Below are 22,611 nucleotides of genomic sequence, written 5' to 3' on the forward strand. Positions count from 1 at the left end.
TATCGTATTAGTTTAATACTTTTGATTTTACTTGTACGTTCCATGTGAGATTAAAGCAATATTGATGAGGTTGTATACATGTGAATGACTATAGAATAACTATAAAATGAATGCCATTCGGTACAACGGTGAGGATTCACCCACAAATCGCAAATACGATTGTCTTTTTTCGTTACTTGAATATGTTTGTCACTATTCATTTTTTTTTAAATATATCTTTTTTTCTTCGCAGAAAAAATAAAGAAATCCTTGAACAAACTGTTAGTGATGGATAAAAAACAGAGACTTATTAGTTATTAATAACAAGGTGTGTCGCATAATCTACATAAAAACAATAATCACAGTTTTAGTACAAAGTTTGAAATTAATAATCACATGACACACTATCACCATGGACGACGCCAGAGAGAGGAACCGTACACTGAAATAATCAGTCGTTTTTTTTAAATGGTCTTTACATGTTACAAGTTCTAAAAGTTTCTTATGACGATAAATAAATCAGATAATTGTATACCTCCTTATTTTGTCTGAGTTACTTCCATAGGCGTGCGGAGATAACTCCTGGCGAATTCTCTCTCTTTGCATATAGGCGTAGTGTCGTAGATAGGCAACGAGGAACTTACATGGAATGGCTTAACGAAGATACTAGGTAACATAGGGAAAAAGGTCTTACCCAAAGTCATTATAATTAAAAATGTTATTGTGACATTTTAACAAAAGGCAAATAACCCACATTCAACATAATAGACTGTAAAACTTAATATTCGCTATCAACCTCTACCCAGAGTTGTCGTTCTTAATGTGCGTAAGGAACGACAACTCTGGGTCGAGATTAGTTCCCGTTGTCCTTGTCATAGTTTGTTAAAGTTACCGTCCGTGGACTTTGAACTCGCTAGTTCAGACACTCCTCTTTCCAATGGCGGAGTTTTTTCAGTCGTACTTCGGTCTCGTTTGCTTTTACGAAACTGTCGTTGGTCTGTTTTGGGATTCTCTGTGTTTTCTGAGTATTCTACACTACACTCCTCGTCGTCGGAGTTAAAATCCAGGAGTTTCGATTTCTCACGTTCATGTCGTACAATCCCATATTGCACATGCGTATAGTACAATACGAAGTTACTGACGATGATAGGGACGGTGAATGCGATCATGAGCAAACCGGAAATGGCACACAGGGACCCTATTATATAGCCAAACGCCGTGGTAGGGTGCATATCTCCATATCCCACTGTTGTCATGGTAACAACACTCCACCAAAATCCTATAGGAATGTTATCGAATCCCTTTTTACCTTCTGCAAAATGAATCAACGAGGCAAACACAACCATCCCTATTAACAGAAACACAAACATGAGCAATAATTCGTTGAAGCTGGCTTTAAGAGTGTACAATAGAATCCACAATCCAGGGACATGGCGAATCAATCTGAAGATCCGGCATAACCTGAGCATGCGCAAAATGACAATAAAATCCATAAAAGGCAATTCAGATCCTGAAGGATGGAATGCGTGGATGATAAACTCGATATAATCCGGGACAATTGCTACGAAGTCTATAATGTTTTGTAAGGCCGTGATAAACTGGACCTTCCTTGGACAGAACACAAATCTCGTGACGAACTCGAGCGTAAAGAACGTGACGCAGATAAGGTCGATAATGAGGAGGGCCGGGTGTGGAACGGTGTTGAGGCCCTCCTCCTCCTCCTCCCCTAGCAGTGTGTTGTTTTCTACGCTCAGAGTGGCATTTGAAATGTCCCCGCCTCCGGACGATTCCGTCACGTCAATCATAAGCTTGTCCTTGAGAGCGAAGAGATTGTACAGATCCTCGTAGCCCTGGGTAGTAGATGGATGGACCTGGAAGTCGGGATGGGTCTCCGCACAGAACGAAAATATTGACATGAACACAAACACAATAGAGATCCAGGCGTATATCTGAAACACAAGAGGAACATACTATCATACTCGTGAAAACATTAGAACAATACGCAATCAAACTGATACGTGTATATTTGTAGAAATAGTTAATGATTTGATGCAAGACTGATCTCATCAAGAATCCAATACTTCATTTCGATACCCATTGTTTTACTATTGTTTATAAAATCAACAAAATAAGAAAATGTAACAATCATAGCATCAATAAACCTAGGATAACAACAAGCCTATTTTGTTGGGGTGACGCGTTTACATCCAAAGGATCACGTCATATTAACCCGTCTGCTCCCGGAGACATGTTCGATGGTCAGTAATGAAGACAAGCATGTGCTCTGGACATTAACACTCATATTCATCCGCACGTGCGCTCGTTCCGTATCTTGAAAAGCTAGACCGATATGGGCCGACGTCACAACACGCTATGACTTAGTCGATATCTAAGTAGTACGTGTAATTGCTTTACATTCTATATGTAAAACACATTCTCTAAATACCATCCTTCTTTGAAGGTACAGGATATGATACTAAAAGTAGTTTTGGGTGATTTTTAACACTAATATTATAAAACAAACGTATGACGGACAGACATATTCAACCAAGATATGACAACTATGTTTACAAGGTACGCAGAATACCGAGACCTAGTATATGTATATGTTTGCAAGGACGACATTGTGTCTGTACGCCGAATACACCGAGACCTAATATATGTTTACAAGGACAACATTGTGTCTGTACGCCGAATACCGAGACCTAGTATATGTATATGTTTACAAGGACAACATTGTGTCTGTACGCCGAATACACCGAGACCTAATATATGTTTACAAGGACAACATTGTGTTTGTACGCAGAATACCGAGACCGAGTATATGTTTACAAGGACAACATTGTGTCTGTACGCCGAATACCGAGACCTAGTATGTACGCCGAATACACCGAGACCTAATATATGTTTACAAGGACAACATTGTGTCTGTACGCCGAATACACCGAGACCTTATATATGTTTACAAGGACAACATTGTGTCTGTACGCCGAATACCGAGACCGAGTATATGTTTACAAGGACAACATTGTGTCAGTACGCCGAATACTGGGCCGAGTATATGTTTACAAGGACGACATTGTGTCTGTACGCCGAATACACCGAGACCTAATATATGTTTACAAGGACAACATTGTGTTTGTACGCCGAATACCGAGACCGAGTATGTACGCCAATACCGAGACCTAGTATATGTTTACAAGGACGACATTGTGTCTGTACGCCGAATACCGAGACCGAGTATATGTTAATAAGGACAACATTGTGTCTGTACGCCGAATACCGAGACCTAATATATGTTTACAAGGACGACATTGTGTTTGTACGCCGAATACCGAGACCTAGTATATGTTTACAAGGACGACATTGTGTCTGTACGCCGAATACACCGAGACCTAGTATATGTTTACAAGGACGACATTGTGTCTGTACGCCGAATACCGAGACCTAGTATATGTTTACAAGGACAACATTGTGACTGTACGCCGAATACCGAGACCTAGTATATGCTTACAAGGACAACATTGTGTCTGTACGCCGAATACCGAGACCTAGTATATGTTTACAAGGACAACATTGTGTCCGTACGCCGAATACCGAGACCTAGTATATGTTTACAAGGACAACGTTGTGTCTGTACGCCGAATACCGAGACCGAGTATATGTTTACAGGGACAACGTTGTGTCTGTACGCCGAATACCGAGACCTAGTATATGTTTACAAGGACAACATTGTGTTTGTACGCCAATACCGAGACCTAGTATAGTTTTACAAGGACAACATTGTGTCTGTACGCCGAATACACCGAGACCTAGTATATGTTTACAAGGACGACATTGTGTCTGTACGCCGAATACCGAGACCTAGTATATGTTTACAAGGACAACATTGTGACTGTACGCCGGATACCGAGACCTAGTATATGTTTACAAGGATAACATTATGTTTGTACGCCAATACCGAGACCGAGTATATGTTTACAAAGACGACATTGTGTCTGTACGCCGAATACCGAGACTTAATATATGTTTACAAGGACAACATTGTGTTTGTACGCCGAATACCGAGACCGAGTATATGTTTACAAGGACGACATTGTGTCTGTACGCCGAATACCGAGACCTAGTATATGTTTACAAGGACAACATTGTGTCTGTACGCCGAATACCGAGACCTAGTATATGTTTACAAGGACAACATTGTGTCTGTACGCCGAATACCGAGACCTAGTATATGTTTACAAGGACAACATTGTGTCTGTACGCCGAATACCGAGACCGAGTATATGTTTACAAGGACAACATTGTGTCTGTACGCCGAATACCGAGACCGAGTATATGTTTACAAGGACGACATTGTGTCTGTACGCCGAATACCGAGACCGAGTTTATGTTTACAAGGACGACATTGTGTCTGTACGCCGGATACCTGTACGCCGAATACCGAGACTTGGCTGTTCTAACTCTATGTTGCACTAGGATATCACGTCTGAGTATTGAGTTGATGTACTAAGTGTTTTGAGTCAACATAATTCTACATAATTCCATGTTGCAATATATCATGTCTGGATCTTGAGCAGATTTACGCTATTTTTTATTCAACATGATTATTCCTAAATCCAAGTTGCACTAGGAGATCATGTCTGGGTCTTGAGTCAATTTACTCTATGGTTTGAGTCAACATCATGACTGTTCCCGATTCCGTACATATGATATTGTGTCATGGTGTTTTGTTTGGCAGTCGGTAAACCCGGATGACAGGCGATGTTGCAGAATTTCGCCTGAGGAAATGATACACAGATGTTCCTTGTATTAAGTTTTGTGCCAAAGTTTCAGTGGGTGGTAATGGACAATTCTTAGCTATAATCTAAGTGTTTGGAAACATTTTAATAACCAAACAGGTTATCAATATAAATGTACTGTAGTTGCCATGTCTGTGTAGAACACGGCTCTGATCCATAATCCTGTCGTATCCCACCGTCATATAACAGTACCTATAGTGTTAACATGATTGCCACTTCATAACTAACATTTAATAATAAATAGGACAGCTCACTAGCGTTACGTTTTAAGCAGATGTTGGGGTAATCAATCCGTCGATGTATATGTAAACCCCGCATCACTCTGTACACATCATAAAACACAGAACGCACCTCTTTTGTTGTCGTAAACATTCTGTATAGCCCGTTACCATGCAAACAGCTTTACCAGACGATACACAGTACTTATCGGGTTTTTATAGTGTATTTCGCTACAAAAAGCTGAATTCTGCTCTACCATATTACTAGACTTAATTTAATATAGCCTAAACCATGAAATGATCCGTGCCTTTGACTTAACTCCACTATACCGCATCATTGAAACAACTAAACTAACCCGCGTCATTGAATTAACTCGACTAAACCGTGTCACTAAATTAACAACTAACCCGCGTCATTGAATTAAATCAACTAAATCGTGTCACTGAATTAACTCAACTAAACCGCATCATTGAATTAACTCAACTAAACCGTGTCACTGAATTAACTTAACTAAACCGCATCATTGAATTAACTCAACTAAATCGTGTCATTGAATTAACTGAACTAAACCGTGTCACTGAATTAACTTAACTAAACCGCATCACTGAATTAACTCGACTAAACCGTGTCACTGAATTAACTCAAATAAACCGTGTCATTGAATTAACTCAACTAAACCGCATCATTGAATTAACTCAACTAAACTCTGTCCCTGAATCAACTCGATTGAACCGCGTCATTGACTTAACTTAAGTAAACCGCGTCAATAAACAATTAGACATGACTGATTCATTTCAATCTAACACTATTGTGACTCAACACGGAATTATTACACTATCTATCTCACACTATTTGGAGTCTTTACGGAATTACTAGACTATCTCACACTATTGCGAGTCCATGCGGAATCATTACCCACCTTTGCGCAGCAGGAGGAGTTAGGGTCCTGCAGGAAGTTCCAAACTTTTGCACGGCTTCTCTTCCAGCAGCTGGAGCTCTTCCGATCTTCCTCGAGTTCCTTCAGTGTCGTTGATCGCTTTCTGTCATATTCTAACTTTTCTAATGACTGATTTTGCGTTTTCCATGTGTTGTACGGTTGCCAACAACAGCGTTCAATGTCCATTTCCTGTACACCCCAATACTCAAACTCTCGTTGGAGAGCGGGACCACACAAATACGTCGGTAAGTGGAGCTCTCCTGTCCGGAGGTAATTAAGTATTACACTAAAAGCCTGAGGATCTCTATCGAAGAAGAAGTCCCCTTTATTTTCCCTGTAATGCTTCATCATTTCACTATCTCGAGCTAACTTGCATGTTTTCAACCTTTTCAGGGTGGTTTTATGCGTCTCGAACACTTGACCCCCGACATTTAATATCACAGTTTCGCGGTTTTTGTATTTACGACTTCCAATACTAGGACATCTACATACTTCCTGTAATTCTACATTGTCTAGATTAACTCGACTTCGGTTTTTCAGAATTCCACCACCACCACCACCTCCACCGACTACTATCGCAGCACTGAACGCCATTTTGTCATCTGGCCTACTCTCCAATGGCACGCAGTTCCCATTGACACGCTCCTCGCTGTCGCTAATTGCTACCTTCCGTCGGTTACATTTCACACACACGTCATTACTATTGGAATCGTCCTCGTCAGAGTCCGTCATTGTTGCTAACGATCTCAACTGACCAATTGACGAAGACTTCCGGCCTTTGTCCGGATCACGTGGCAGCTGGGGTAGCGAGGTTCGTCTTGCCTGGTAGGAAGATACAGTGGAAACATAAGCCATACTATATATAAACAGTTACACAGGTTCACCTGTATGTAGGGGATGTGTTATGAATGGGTGGGGTTAAATCCAGATATATGTAACACCAGATTTTACTCCCGGTAAGAGACAGCAGCCATGAGACGACTGGCTGCCGTGATGTACAGAAGAGATCTGGACAGTTCTAGACCTATGATACACTTGTTTTGGCCAGGGTTTGTAGGGTGCATACCGGTGGATCTGGTACATATTATGACCTCGACATACTTGTGCTATAGAACAATAATAAACGTCATACACAATCATACAGCATGCAGTAGAATAAACAGCCTCATCAGCCAACACCTTATCGTCATACACATATATTTCTGTTAACCTCCTGACAATTTCAGAGACATTTTCTTAGATATAAGAATGCTGTTTCACCTTTAACACTAACACCTTTATGAACACTTATAGAACTCAGAGATTGCATCAAAATGTGGCAAAAAGGGGAAAATTTTTTGTCGTCGATAGAAAGTGAAAAAGCTCACAACGAACTCCTTAGATAGGCCCTTGGTACCTATAATGCTTGGCCTTGGGTAAAAGGGTTTGGCACACCTTCGCGTACTACTTGATTTATAAGTACAATGCTCTCATGCTAATGTTTGTGCACGTTTGAGGGAGATGGTTGACACGCCAGGTTTTTGTCGACTGGCGGTTCGCTAATGAGTCGTTATGTAACGACAACAACAATGCTTCTGATACCTCTACACGGGATCTATTGTTTAAACCAAGGCGAAGCAATGCTTAAAAAATGTCTAAAGTTTGATATTAAGCAATACCACCCTTTTATCGACGTTATAAACGCATTAATCAGGCCAAGCATGACACAATTAAGCATTGAACTGCTTTCAGTTGGAAGTTATGGTCTGATGAATGCCAACTGGACAAAGGCAAATTTAATGAAGCGCGCTAGCGCTTCATGTTGAATTTGCCTTTGTCCAGTTGGCATTCATCAGCCCATAACTTCCAACTGAAAGCAGTTCAATGCTTATATTTACATTTTACAACAATTTTTAAAGACTATATCCAGGAATTTTGCTCCGACGATAATTGAAAAAAGTATTATCGTCAAAGACGGAACAGCCTTTTCAACAGCCATCTTTCGTTATCGCCGACGTGACAATTATGACGTCACTATATTAATGACGTCATAATAAAGATTTGGAAGTTATGGACTCATAACTTCCAAGTGAGCTTGGTAAAGTTATATAGTGGGGCTGCAGTGTAAATGTAAATATTTATTGATAACGTGCATCAAACGGAAGTGATCACTGTTATCCTGACGTATCCTAGCAATCGAGAGGAAAATTGTAAAGTTTTCCCTCGCCCTCGCGTCAATATATGACAGCAAACCTTCGAAGTATGTACTAGTAAATACCAAACGATACCAAAGTACACATAAAAAGAATGGTTCACATATTGTGTTTAAGGGTATCAAGTTCGAGAACGAGGTCATTTTCAATATTTATAGAAAATCTCCAAAGATCCAGTGATTTCATATCTAAGCTTATCACCTTCATCTAATTGTCAAGTATGAGAGCTACATGGTACACGTATCCGTGTTTCAGGGTGCCAAGGTCAAGGACAAGGTCACTGTTACTATTTAAAAAAAAAAGTCATCCCAGTGTGAAAATGACATTAGGTGAGTTGGCCAAAGGCTTATAGCGAGATATTTCGACGGGTGTACTTAGCAAGCGAGCGTATTTGTATCGCTTGTACTGTCCTGTTTATCATGATTGTGCACGATGAACATTTGTAATGATTTTATTTGTAGTGTCTTGAGACGATGAACATTTGTAATGATATTATTTGTAGTGTCTGTGGAGACGATGAACATTTGTAATGATTTTATTTGTAGTGTATGTTTAGCACAGGGGCACATGTATTAAGTATGACGTACATTTGTATGTACATACCGCTTATATTATATGTGACGTAGATAATATGAACCATATACATGTAGTACCCATTCATACCGTGTCAAGTGTGACGTAGAACACACACATGTCACGTGACGGACTTCTATATACCTAAGGTGTCATACGTCCGTAGCAGAGAACAAGGAAGTACATTCAAGAGACTAAAAAAGAAAACAATAAACGGTGTTTTATTGTTGATGCCTTCAATAAACGGCAGGTTCTGCTTGTAAGATGGCAGCAAACCAGGAGTTTGGGCACAAGAGACAGTCCCAGAAATCCATGATAAGCTGTGATGCATGTGGTTTCCGTCATGATGAGGAGCGATGTCCAGCATGGGGAAAAGTATGTGCAGCTTGCGGGAAATTGAATCACTTCGCAAAAAAATGTAGGTCAAAACCTCGCCAAGGGTATGGGAATCAGAATAGGAGGAACAGACCAAAGGTATATCAGCTGGAGGAAGTGAATGAAAGCTCAGATGAAGAGTTTATATTTACGGTGCATAAGAAGGATGTAAACTCAATAAAACACGTTGGTCAGCCTAATAAGATTCACACTATCATTGACATAAATGGGGTGTTGGTAGAATGCCAGCTGGACAGTGGATCAACCGTCAATGTGTTGCCTAAATCAAAGTATTTACAAGTGTTTGATGACCCTCAATTGGAAAAGTTGTCAGAGACGGACATGACCCTAGTGATGTTCAATCAATCAGAGATGACACCAGTTGGAGTCAGACGAGTGCAGGTCCGTAACCCGAAAAACCGGAAAAAATATTCAGTGGAATTTGTAGTTGTCGACCAAACAGTAAAGCCTATCCTAGGAGCACGTGTGATACAGGCCATGAATCTGATTACTGTGAATAAACATAACTTATATCCGAAAGCTGAGGCTCCGAAGGAGGAAGTCCTACAGGCATCAACAACCGACAACACCATGTTTGAAGGACTTGGGAAGTTAGCAGGCAAACTCCACCTCGAGGTAGACCCCACTGTGCCACCTACCAAAATACCAGTGAGACGAATACCAGTGTCATTGAAAGATAGGGTCCAGGACGAACTGATGCGACTAACAAACCTTGGTGTGATAACACCAGTTACCACCCCAACAGACTGGATTTCATCGATTGTGGTGGTTAAGAAGCACAATGGGAACTTGAGACTCTGTATTGATCCCAAACCGTTAAACAAAGCACTCAAGAGGAATAATTATGCGATGCCGACAATTGAGGACATTCTTCCAGAGCTAAACAAAGCACGACTGTTCTCAGTAGTGGATGCCAAGGACGGGTTCTGGCATATTGAGTTGGATGAGGAAAGCAGTTATTTGACGACATTTGGCACGCCATGGGGCCGTTATCGGTGGATAAGAATGCCTTTTGGTATCTCCCCAGCGCCAGAAGAGTTTCAACGTAGGCTGGATGAAGCACTGGAGGGTCTAGAGGGAACCAAGGCAATACATGATGACATCGTTGTGTTTGGATGCGGTGACACTGACGCAGAGGCAAGGCAAGATCATGACCGGAAACTCCATGCTTTGTTCGACAGATGCCGCGAGAAGAATATCAAACTGAACAAGGAAAAATTAAAGCTTTGTCTAAGTTCTGTCACATACTTGGGCCACGTAATCTCAGAAAGAGGTTTAGAAATGGATCCGGCGAAGGTCAAGGCCATCACTGAGATGCCCACTCCCAAGGACAAGGCAGGCATACAACGTCTACTGGGAATGATCAATTTTGTGCAAAAATTCGCACCACGGCTGTCTGAGCTGACTTCTCCTTTACGCGACCTTTTGAAAAAGGACTCTGAGTTTATTTGGGATGAGGCTGTACATGGCCAAGCATTTAGTGAGATAAAGGCAACACTATCCGACACTCCGGTGTTGAGGTATTTTGACCCAAAGAAACAGACAATATTACAGTGTGATGCATCGGAGTACGGGCTAGGAGCCTGCCTCCTCCAAGAAGGACACCCAGTGGGGTATGCGTCAAGAGCGCTTACGGCTACCGAGTGCAACTACGCCCAGATCGAGAAGGAGCTGCTAGCTGTGGTTTTTGGAATGACAAAGTTTGAGCAGTACACATATGGAAACAAAGTGATTGTCGAGTCTGATCACAAACCTTTGGAGATTATCCACAAGAAGAACTTGTTCAGCACTCCAAAGCGATTACAACGGATGCTACTCAATCTACAGCGGTTTGACTATACAATTATCTACAAAAAAGGCACACACATGTACATGGCTGATACATTGAGCAGGGCATTTTTGCCGTCAACTGATGAAGAAAGGCGAAATATTAGTCACAACATAGAAGTGGAACAGGTAAATGGTGTAAAGCATCTGGCAGTATCACCCGAGACTTTGTGTAGGTTACAACGAGCCACCAAAACTGATACCAATCTTGCAGAGCTAATGTGTGTCATTCGCAGGGGCTGGCCGGACAGCATGGAACAACTTTCTCTAGAAGTAAAAAAATACTTCCCATTTCGAGAGGAGCTAACGATCCAGAACGGGTTGGTCTTCAAGAACGACCGTGTCATAGTTCCATTCTCGGAGCGCCAAAACATGATAGAAAGGGCGCATTCCAGTCATATCGGCCTTCAGGGATGCTTGCGAAGAGCGAAGGAGTCGTTATATTGGCCAAACCTGTATTCAGATTTTGAAAAACATATTCAGGCATGCAAGACTTGCAATACTTACTCAGCTGAAAATAGCCGAGAGCCCATGATACCACACGAAACCCCGAATCGGCCATGGGAGAAAGTAGGTGTGGATTTGTTCCATACAGCTGGAAAAGATTACCTTCTCACTGTGGACTACTATTCTGATTTTGTTGAGATTGACCGCCTCCATGACAAGAAGGGCAACGAGGTCATCAGAAAGTTAAAGTCTCATTTCTCGCGGTATGGGTTACCATGCATAGTAATGTCTGACAATGGTCCACCATTCAACGGAAAACAATTCTCAGATTTTTCGAAAGAATATGAATTCCAACACATCACTAGTTCACCAAGATATCCACAGTCCAATGGTAAGGTGGAAAATGCGGTGAGAACTGTAAAGCGAATTCTGGAAAAATCAAGGAAGGATCGACGGGACCCTTATCTTGCTATTTTGGATTGGCGGAACACGCCAGGAGAGATAGTGAAGTCATCCCCAGTGCAAAGACTGTACGGTAGAAGGACTAGGACTTTGCTTCCATTAACAACGCCATTATTGGAGCCAAGCACAATTCCTACGTCGGAGACAAGGAAAGACATAAACCAAAGAAAAGGAAAAGAACAACATTACTACAATCGCGGCACTAAGGCGTTAGCTGAACTAATGCCTGGAGAAACGGTCAGAATGAAACCGACAGAACCAGGGAAGGAATGGACTAAAGCCCGTGTAAAGGGAAAAGTCAACATTCGATCATACAAGGTTCAAACTGAAGAGGGTTCGACTTATCGGAGAAACAGGCGTCATCTCCATAAGACTCCTGAAGTTTTCACAGAGGATGATGGTCAGTTAAATGCGACACCAGAAGGAGATGTTCCAGACACACCGAATGTCAACGAGGACCAGGCACCTCCCACTACTGACCATGAGGAGCCACATGCAGAGGTCACGCTCAGGAGGTCCAATCGTGAAGTGAACAGACCGAATTACCTGAATGACTACGTGTGCATCTTGAATCGCGACCGAAAACAACAGTGAAGTGCCAAAATACACGTGTTTATCTAGATGTCTAGTCAGTAGTGTGTTTGTTAATTTAAAGATACTCTACGTAATCTTTATGTGAATCTCTGAATCATACAGAACACTTATCTAGTCATATTGTAGGTTGTTCAGACATTGTTCCAAGGACTTTCCAAATCACCTAGTAGTTAGTTTGTTAAACGTTTATAGTTAGTTGTTGTGTTAATAAGTCGGTTAGGACAGTGTAGGTCAAATGGCACAACCGCGTTTGTAGTGACTGTAAGTAAGGGAAACTCTGAACTAAATTAAAGTGCTAAACGAGGGGGATGTGACGATAGTTATCGTATAAACTTTAACATAAATAATGGTCACCCCCATTCTGTATAATGAGTGCTCCCTTGTTGTGTACATGATAACTACGTCATCAGTTTGTGTGAAGACCATGCCTGTTTTACAATGTGAAGAATACACCGGCACCTGCCGACTGAAGTTATTAGCATCAAATCTGGTTGTCTATTCAAGCTTGAACGACGCTACAGTTTTGATAAAAATCACCGCGGCCTTTCTATTTTTCTCTTCATCGTACCTTCACATATCTCCTATCGATCTCGCATGGGGGCACTTGCACTAAAAAGTACTCGTATTCCTCTGAATTATTCATGAACTAAATCAATCAAATAATCTGATTGGTTCCGCTCAAAATGGTGACGGAGAGTCTGACCAATCAGAAACGTCGTTTACATGTTTTTCAGTTTTGCAGCCATCTTTGTATATGGTTTCTATTTTCCATGCGAAGAAGAGCTCCATTGATGAGAAACGCTTTGATTTGTCGATAAAAATGTGAATATTCATGTCAATTCGAAGATTTTGAAACCAGTTCTCCCACCGGTTAAAGGGGTGAAACGTATAGATGTTCCTGAACGTAAGCGATATGTATGTTTGCAAACTTATTCAGATGAAATAGAATCATTGGAATTATGTAGCTGTCAGCTATGGTAGATATACTGGCTATAAATGTCATATCAATGCATGTAAACATTTGCTAGTGCGCAATAGTGTTGCTTTTAGGCCAAGCTCAGGAACTGATAACTACTATAAATATCATAATGACACTGTCCAATATCTATATTACCTACACCCTTTGCTGTCTTATACAGATCATTATTTTATTTGAACTAAAACGAGTTAGAATGAACAAATACTTTTGACGTTTAATTATGACCACCTTCATGGCTACATTATGTCCAAACGGACACACAGGGAATGCCATTTACTGCCCTCAACCTCAAATCTCTATCCTGAAAGTATCTAGGATTTAACATGCAGAGGTAAATAAATTAAAATGAACTAACAATGTTTTTATATTAACGATAAATAAAACACAAAGAATGCGTGCCTTTGGTAGGTGTATCAAAGGGATGCGTTTTCTGACGTTTCGGCTTCAGATGCCAGGGGTAGACAAACAGTATGTCGGATAACACAACAATTATCAGCTTTGTGACGTCAGCATCTGATCGATCAGCGTATTACACAATCATTCCTAAACACCTCGGAAATGTGGTGAATGCGCGTGAACGTTGTCGGGAATCTAGGATCCATACTGCCTTCGTCAGAAGGGTTTAGGTACAAATATATGATAATGGAAAAACAGCTGACTGACTGAAGCTGGTTAGTAATGTAACACTGTACTGGAGACAAGAGATGTATATGTTTACATATATTACACAGCCTGGTGGCGATCAACAAAAGTAAACATCGGGGATGTAAATAACAAGAGGTCCATGGGCCTTAACGGTCATCCTAGTCTTTAACATGTAACAAACTATATGAATCTACGATGTTTTTCTGAACAGTTCCTATATAGATAATAGTAAAAGGCTAGCCCCTCCACAGGATGAAACGTGAAACCTAGAGGCTATGGAATTTTGATAAAACACCTTAAGACCCTTCCATCCATAAAGAGTATTTTATTTTACCATATCTGCATGGGTCTTGAGAAATTTCAATCAATTTGACCCTTTTGGCCCCGCTACTTAGGCCCTTGGGGTCTGCCAGGGTCATTATATATACATCATCAACCCACTATCATATACTTATAAATCATTATGCTAAAAATGGTTTTCCTATATAAACTATTGTAAAGTTTAACCCCTCACCATATATAAAAAAAGTGAAATGGCCGATGGTGGCCAAAGAACGTGAAAATCCACAAACCGGTAACAGTGGTTACACAAACAACACGGAATCATTCTGACCATACTCGCTAACAAAATACTTAACGAGACGGACGGAGGAACGGACGATTTGGTGTTAGGTCACAAAAAGTATACTCACACGAAAGCCTATTTAGTTAAGTTGAGTCCTTCGTTATTTCGAAAGACCAACTAGGTGCCTTTTGACTGTATACACCGATTACTCCATTTGGTAATACATTTACGTTTTCACACGATCTGTTATATGGTACACGAGTATCATAGATGGACAGAACATATTTATCACGCGGTAAGTAACTAATTAAATGGGCGATATATCAATGATTATTTCAATCACTTGGACATTGAGATGGTTATAAACCTCCTCAGTGAACCCTGTTAAACTCACGATAAGTCCAGTACTCTCTGCGCCTTTTTCTGTATCCATGAGTTCCAGACCCTCATCACAGCAGCACTTGTACAGGGCCTTGAACGGATCATTCCTTTTAAGGAAAGATGTACGTGGCATTTTGTTGGACATCATATTGACGGTCCAGCAAAGGCTGCTGTCTGATCGCCGCTCGCCTTTATATACATAGTAGAAACGGTGTCGGGGAGGTCGAAATGGGCATTACGTCCAGGTGCCAAATTAAATTACGGACAGGTGAGAGTATATTTCAGACAGATGAGTAATGTATAATATCTAATTAAGAACCATGACAGTACGGTAACCAGTCCTATTTATAGAGGCACAAAAACAAGCATATCATGTCAGATAGCGGTCACTATCCAGGCTCGGGACACGACTTATACTTTATTACACCCTGAATTAACAAAACACTCTGCGATCCCTTTTATTTAATTTAGTCAAATAGTTCTGAAAACAAAAGTTAGATTTGAATGATAAATACTTTGGCCCTCTACTTCTCTTCTCGATATCCGCAAACCACTTTTGAATAAACTGATCATTTAGCTTCTGTTTTACTATATGCTTCAGTTTTTGTCGATCTAGATTAGTAATTTTTGAAATGACCATATATAATAATAATAATTATGTTAAACCGAAGTCAACGAATGTTTTTTTTTTACAAACTGTAGCCATTTTGAATGAAATACATGCATTTCGTGCATTGCATATATATTGTTATATAATTTACTAGATAAGCTGTCATCTTCTATAACTGATTTGTGCCAAAATAAAATCATTCTACTTTTAATTATATTTCCAAATGGGAAGCGTCCTGGTCCACCATATACCATATAATTAGGGGTACCTTTTCTAAATTATATTTCCCAATGGAAAGCGTCCTGGTCCACCATATACCATATAATTAGGGGTACCTTTTCTAAATTATATTTCCCAATGGGAAGCGTCCTGGTCCACCATATACCATATAATTAGGGGTACCTTTTCTAAATTATATTTCCCAATGGAAAGCGTCCTGGTCCACCATATACCATATAATTAGGGAGACCTTTTCTAAATATATTTCCCAATGGGAAGCGCCCTGATCCACCGTATATGTAATTAGGGGTACCTTTTCGTAAATCAAGAACTTTTTTTTATAATCTTAGATATATTGTCTCTTTGCTGGTAATATTATTGAAACCCCAAATCTCTTATGTATATAACAATATAGGCACAATCAGTGTATCAAATAGTTTAAACAGTAGATCAACAGGTAAGTTGATATTTCTGATTTTCCTATGTACTGAAAATAACGCATTTTGAGCTTGGCCCGTTAATTTCTTTTTTCGCCTTACTAAAGTTTTCAGTGTTATGTAATAATCCAAGGTATGGATATGAATCTACAATTTCAATTTCTTATCTAGACATAAATCTACCTCCCAACTTGAGAGTACGGGCCGCTTACATTAACCGACACGAACATTAACACTCTATTTCGGGGTCATGCAACAAAGTCCGTAATTAAATATGTGTTAATAGTCTGTCTCCCTCACACTCGTAACGTATTGTAGTACATTGCACGCCGCCCTACTTCGGTAAACAAGAGGCCAATAGGCCTTAAGGTTCATATAAATGGGAAATCCAGTGATATTTTGCAAGCATATAAATCACTATTCCGGTGAAATGGATCAGAAGTAACTTGACCAATTGTGGATATGTATCATGGTCATCCATTCTTGTTTTTGACATTTTATTTGTCAAGCTACCTGTTAATTTCAGGAGAACAGACAACTCATGTGGATCAGACACATTGCACAAAATAACCATGCCGTTATGCTCATAACTGTCTATAGCAGGTAGTGCGAGCGTTTGGTTGACCTGATTTGATTTGATTTAAACAGAAACATCGATTCTTTTTCGGCATAGCCGTATAATATTCTTTTGGTCCCAGATATGACGCGCCAGGTGGCGTTACTGGTCAAGATGAAGTATGTGATTGGTCATTGTAGAGGTAAATGCAAAATGCAGATATGCAGTTAAAAACGAAACAAAGTTAAGAATGCAAGCTGAATAGGTTGATGTATCTTTTCAAATGACACATTAATAGAATTATATTCCTGATTCAAATGCAGTCTTATTACCACCAAAAATGATTCAAACTGTACTAATTTTGTTATCCGTGCTGAAACGCATTAGTTCGTTGATTTATTTCACCAGCAGGTTTACATTATAACCACCAGCATTGAAACTATGCCGTTTATCTTTTTTAAAGATATTTCTTGTTTATCTTGAAATGAATCTATAGCTCTACAGCTCTGAGACCCTAGTACCTTTTCAAGTTCGGGCAGTCGAACTGCGGTCGCCTTGTTAAAAGGCGGGTAGTGTGATCTCCATGCACCACCGACAGCCACCAGGGCCCAGTTGTTCAAAAGGTGATTAGTGAAAATTTCATTTTCTTCAAAACCTGTGTGTGTGAATCCTTCCTTAACTTAGGAAAGTAGGCAGAGACCGAAGAATGCTTATCAGCCTTTGAATAACTGGGGCCTTGTCAAAAACTTTACCGCATCCCTGTTATAATTTGCGGCGTATCTACATTGTACATAGCTCGCTCTCCCCATCACTGCAACCCGTGCCTGTCCGATGTGGCCAACTAACACGTATTACACGTGCACTCCATTATTTTAGAAGCTTATCTCCATATAAAACATCCCTCCCCCGCCAAAGTACCGTGGATAACCAGAAGCCTGAAAAGAAGGCCAAGGTCGGAGAACCGAGGTGAGTGTAGACTTCATTGGATACGAAATATCCGAAATCATACAAAAAAAGTAGTAACTTCGCCAGCCTGAAGATTTCATTTGACTGGTCATCAATTCCATTCAGAAAATCTCTATTGGTACAATGTTTAATGACCAGGTATGAATAATACGACCAGTTAAAGAGAGAAAGAATGTAATACAGATAGCGTTTGGTCCTGGGGCTGGAGAGGGCTAGAGGTCTTCTGTAGGAGTGGGTAAAGGGTGCACAGCTATAGGACCGGGCTTATGGTCCTCTATAGAGGTGGGTAAAGGGTGCACCGCCATAGGACCTGGCTTATGGTCCTCTATAGAGGTGGGTAAAGGGTGCCCCGCCATAGGACCGGGCTTATGGTCCTCTATAGAGGTGGGTAAAGGGTGCCCCGCCATAGGACCGGGGTTATGGTCCTCTATAGAGGTGGGTAAAGGGTTCCCCGCCATAGGACCGGGCTTATGGTCATCTATAGAGGTGGGTAAAGGGTGCCCCGCCATAGGACCGGGCTTATGGTCCTCTATAGAGGTGGGTAAAGGGTGCACCGCCATAGGACCGGGGTTATGGTCCTCTATAGAGGTGGGTAAAGGGTTCCCCGCCATAGGACCGGGCTTATGGTCATCTATAGAGGTGGGTAAAGGGTGCCCCGCCATAGGACCGGGCTTATGGTCCTCTATAGAGGTGGGTGAAGGGTGCACCGCCATAGGACCGAGGTTATGGTCCTCTATAGAGGTGGGTAAAGGGTGCACCGCTATAGGACCGGGCTTATGGTCCTCTATAGAGGTGGGTAAAGGGTGCCCCGCCATAGGACCGAGGTTATGGTCCTCTATAGAGGTGGGTAAAGGGTGCACCGCTATAGGGCCGGGGTTATGGTCCTCTATAGAGGTGGGTAAAGAATGCCCCGCCATAGGACCGGGCTTATGGTCCTCTATAGAGGTGGGTAAAGGGTGCACCGCTATAGGACCGGGGCTTATGGTCCTCTATAGAGGTGGGTAAAGGGTGCACCGCCATAGGACCTGGGTTATGGTCCTCTATAGAGGTGGGTAAAGGGTGCACCGCCATAGGACCTGGCTTATGGTCCTCTATAGAGGTGGGTAAAGGGTGCACCGCCATAGGACCGGGGCTTATGGTCCTCTATAGAGGTGGGTAAAGGGTTCCCCGCCATAGGACCTGGGTTATGGTCCTCTATAGAGGTGGGTAAAGGGTGCACCGCCATAGGGACCGGGGTTATGGTCCTCTATAGAGGTGGGTAAAGGGTGCCCCGCCATAGGACCGGGGTTATGGTCCTCTATAGAGGTGGGTAAAGGGTGCCCCGCTATAGGACCGGGGTTATGGTCCTCTATAGAGGTGGGTAAAGGGTGCACCGCCATAGGACCGGGGTTATGGTCCTCTATAGAGGTGGGTAAAGGGTGCACAGCCATAGGACCGGGGCTTATGGTCCTCTATAGAGGTGGGTAAAAGGTGCCCCGCCATAGGACCGGGGTTATGGTCCTCTATAGAGGTGGGAAAAGGGTGCCCCGCTATAGGGCCGGGGTTATGGTCCTCTATAGAGGTGGGTAAAGGGTTCCCCGCCATAGGACCGGGCTTATGGTCCTCTATAGAGGTGGGTAAAGGGTGCCCCGCCATAGGACCGGGGTTATGGTCCTCTATAGAGGAGGGTAAAGGGTGCCCCGCCATAGGACCGGGCTTATGGTCCTCTATAGAGGTGGGTAAAGGGTGCACCGCTATAGGACCGGGGTTATGGTCCTCTATAGAGGTGGGTAAAGGGTGCCCCGCCATAGGACCGGGGTTATGGTCCTCTATAGAGGTGGGTAAAGGGTGCCCCGCCATAGGACCGGGCTTATGGTCCTCTATAGAGGTGGGTAAAGGGTGCACCGCTATAGGACCGGGGTTATGGTCCTCTATAGAGGTGGGTAAAGAATGCCCCGCCATAGGACCGGGGTTATGGTCCTCTATAGAGGTGGGTAAAGGGTGCACCGCTATAGGGCCGGGGTTATGGTCCTCTATAGAGGTGGGTAAAGGGTTCCCCGCCATAGGACCGGGGTTATGGTCCTCTATAGAGGTGGGTAAAGGGTGCACCGCTATAGGACCGGGGTTATGGTCCTCTATAGAGGTGGGTAAAGGGTTCCCCGCTATAGGACCGGGGTTATGGTCCTCTATAGAGGTGGGTAAAGGGTGCCCCGCCATAGGACCGGGGTTATGGTCCTCTATAGAGGTGGGTAAAGGGTGCACCGCTATAGGACCTGGGTTATGGTCCTCTATAGAGGTGGGTAAAGGGTGCCCCGCCATAGGACCGGGGTTATGGTCCTCTATAGAGGTGGGTAAAGGGTGCACCGCTATAGGACCGGGCTTCTGGTCCTCTATAGAGGTGGGTGAAGTCCCCCCGACCAGGTTTGTGCCTGTAGACCTTGGTACACCAGTACCAGACTAATCCAATTGTTTATCATTACATCTTTATTGACTAGTCACGATTAAATAACCATGACGTCATGTGCAGACAGAAATGGGTAAGAGATTACTCAACGTGATGATGATAACCAGAAAAATGGATTACCATAGTACGTAACAATGTCGGACACCCAGCCGGACCTGTTCCATTTTACCGACAGGTGAGAACGACGGCTATAGAGTCCGACACTGGCATACGAACACTCCCGAATCATTAGTTATATTTTCCATCATCTCCTGCACATGTATATCATAAAATATCCGTTCGATAACATTATACACCAATTTAACATAGCTTGTCGTATTACATACCAAGTTTTCTAGTTACATAGAAGTGTAGTCATCCTAACTCATAATAAACCAAATTCTTATTAACATTTTACTTAACAACCACGATATTTTATTACAAAAGTTGGTATGAACCTTTTCAACATCGGGCACCTTGTTTGTTTGTTTGTTTGTTTGTTTTTGCTTAACGTCCTATTAACAGCCAGGGTCATTTAAGGGCACCTTGTGAAAACCCCAGATTTCCGAACTCTAACTACGTACACCTCTAACATAAGTAACAAAGACAGAACCTTGAGTTTAATATCATATTTACAAATGTCCATCTTAAGTACTTTGCTAAGAAAATAGGATGTTCTTCTCTGATCCTCGACATGCTTATATGTATGTAACAAGTACCATTATTATGAAAAAAAAAATCTTTGATAATTTAATAGAACTATAATATCTAATTGACTCCGATTAAAAACAGCTCTCTTGAAGGTGAAGATTTCCACTACTTCTGAAGACTATTTTTTGTTTCCTTATTTTGACAGACAGTTCCCATTTACTAGTATAAAAGTGGAGGAAGCTGAACATTGATTGTAAACCCTCGTGTGTTGTTTTTAGGAACACAGTATCGTCTGTATACATTATGAACAAAAAATTACCATCTGGGCGCCTATAGATAGACAATGCTCTCTAAAACAATGCATTTCAAAATAATCAACAGTAGGAGACTTGGAGACAATATTTCCTCTTGTAATAAACTGGTAATGTAATATTCAATTACCCCCTCTCCCATTATACAAGATTTAACATTTTCAAACGTGGATTTAATTATTATAGTTCACATTAACCACGAATGTTATGTTTTATCATTTTAGTTTACAAACGTTAGCTCTGTCAATCAAATCAAAAGCTTTGGCGTATTCGACTAAACAACAATATAATCTTCTCTTACTTTTAAAACATCTTTTAATTAGATTATACAACACCAAAAAAAATCCCGTTTGTGGTCCCTAATCCAGATTTAAATTAAAATTTGGCATAAGTTGCAATGTTATAGATTTTGTCCCATTGTAATAATTAACAGCTCTACATTTGCCCCATTGTTATAATTAACAGATGTACAATTGTCCCATTGTTATGATGAACAGATGTGCATTTGTCCCATTGTTATAATAAACAGATGTACATTTGTCCCATTGTTATAATTAACAGATGTACATTTGTCCCATTGTTATAATAAACAGATGTACATTTGTCCCATTGTTATAGTTAACAACGGTACATTTGTCCCATTGTTATAGTAAACAGCTGTACATCTGTCCCATTGCTATAGTTACAGCTGTATACCGGTCTTCGTATTACATATATTCTGAAATTCTTTACATGGAGATCCGGCGGTGCCACTTTGGACGCGCCGTTACCATGGATGACGTCACGTTTTATTGACAAATCAAAATTCTCTTTCTCCTGACGTTGGGAACATGTAAACTAGAGAGCATTGACCTCTGCCACCGCTTCACTGATTGAGAAGCGCCTTTCTTACGTTTTTGTTACAACTTCCGTCGGAACTTCAATACCATATTAAAAATGATCGATTCGATTTGATATGGTCAACATCCAAATAATTTTCTAACTACAGTAACAATGACCTTGACTGCTGACCTCCAGGACTGAAAGGCTATTCAAAACAAAAACTTTCTTCAATGAGCCACTAGATGATAAATGCGTGGCAGCGAAGCCCTGGTGAGCCATGGTGTCACGGATGATAGGAAGGTGTGTTAATCATTTAATCTCGGACTAAAAATTAACTTGGTATTTCCGCGTCTTCAGCATTTTTTGACCGATCACAAGGTTATTGTCGATTATCAGACTGTAACCATTGTAAACAAAATGGTTGACGAAACTATACTGCCCGGCATGGCAAGAAACGTCTTGACTGTATTTCGGATACCGATCTACAAATGAAATAGTTAGCTTAGATTTAGACAATAACTTTGCAAACAAACATGGAAACAACACCAAAATCGGCAGGGAGACAAAGGTGAAGATATTTCGAGATTATTTAGCGGAAAATGGTGATGACGTTAACTCT

General features: G+C 41.4%; 3 protein-coding genes across 3 annotated transcripts; 1 reads left to right on the forward strand and 2 right to left on the reverse strand.

Annotated features, from left to right (window-relative positions):
• Nucleotides 1-851: 851 nt before the first annotated feature.
• On the reverse strand, nt 852-6,669 carry LOC117332310 (potassium voltage-gated channel protein Shaw-like). The gene is made up of 2 exons (XM_033891194.1): nt 5,920-6,669; nt 852-1,928 (listed from the first exon to the last, which is right to left on the reverse strand). The coding sequence occupies exons 1-2, from the start codon at nt 6,667-6,669 to the stop codon at nt 852-854; spliced, it is 1,827 nt and encodes a 608-aa protein (XP_033747085.1).
• Nucleotides 6,670-8,966: 2,297 nt separating this feature from the next.
• LOC117332311 (uncharacterized protein K02A2.6-like) lies at nt 8,967-12,428 on the forward strand. Its single transcript, XM_033891196.1, has one exon. It carries the CDS (start codon nt 8,967-8,969, stop codon nt 12,426-12,428), a length of 3,462 nt encoding a protein of 1,153 aa, XP_033747087.1.
• Nucleotides 12,429-17,998: 5,570 nt separating this feature from the next.
• LOC117332312 (KH domain-containing protein 3-like) lies at nt 17,999-18,703 on the reverse strand. The gene has a single exon (XM_033891197.1). It carries the CDS (start codon nt 18,701-18,703, stop codon nt 17,999-18,001), a length of 705 nt encoding a protein of 234 aa, XP_033747088.1.
• Nucleotides 18,704-22,611: the final 3,908 nt, after the last annotated feature.

Source organism: Pecten maximus, chromosome 8 (genome assembly GCF_902652985.1).
Source record: "Pecten maximus chromosome 8, xPecMax1.1, whole genome shotgun sequence".
Classification (NCBI taxonomy): domain Eukaryota; kingdom Metazoa; phylum Mollusca; class Bivalvia; order Pectinida; family Pectinidae; genus Pecten; species Pecten maximus.

Excerpts from the sequence above, each read along its gene's own strand:
- LOC117332310 (XM_033891194.1), bottom strand. The coding sequence starts at position 6,669 with ATGACGGACTCTGACGAGGACGATTCCAATAGTAATGACGTGTGTGTG. Across the intron at positions 1,929-5,919 it reads ACTCCTCCTGCTGCGCAAAG|ATATACGCCTGGATCTCTAT; the intron begins GTGGGTAATGAT and ends CTTGTGTTTCAG.
- LOC117332311 (XM_033891196.1), top strand. The coding sequence starts at position 8,967 with ATGGCAGCAAACCAGGAGTTTGGGCACAAGAGACAGTCCCAGAAATCC.
- LOC117332312 (XM_033891197.1), bottom strand. The coding sequence starts at position 18,703 with ATGGCGGGGCATTCTTTACCCACCTCTATAGAGGACCATAACCCCGGC.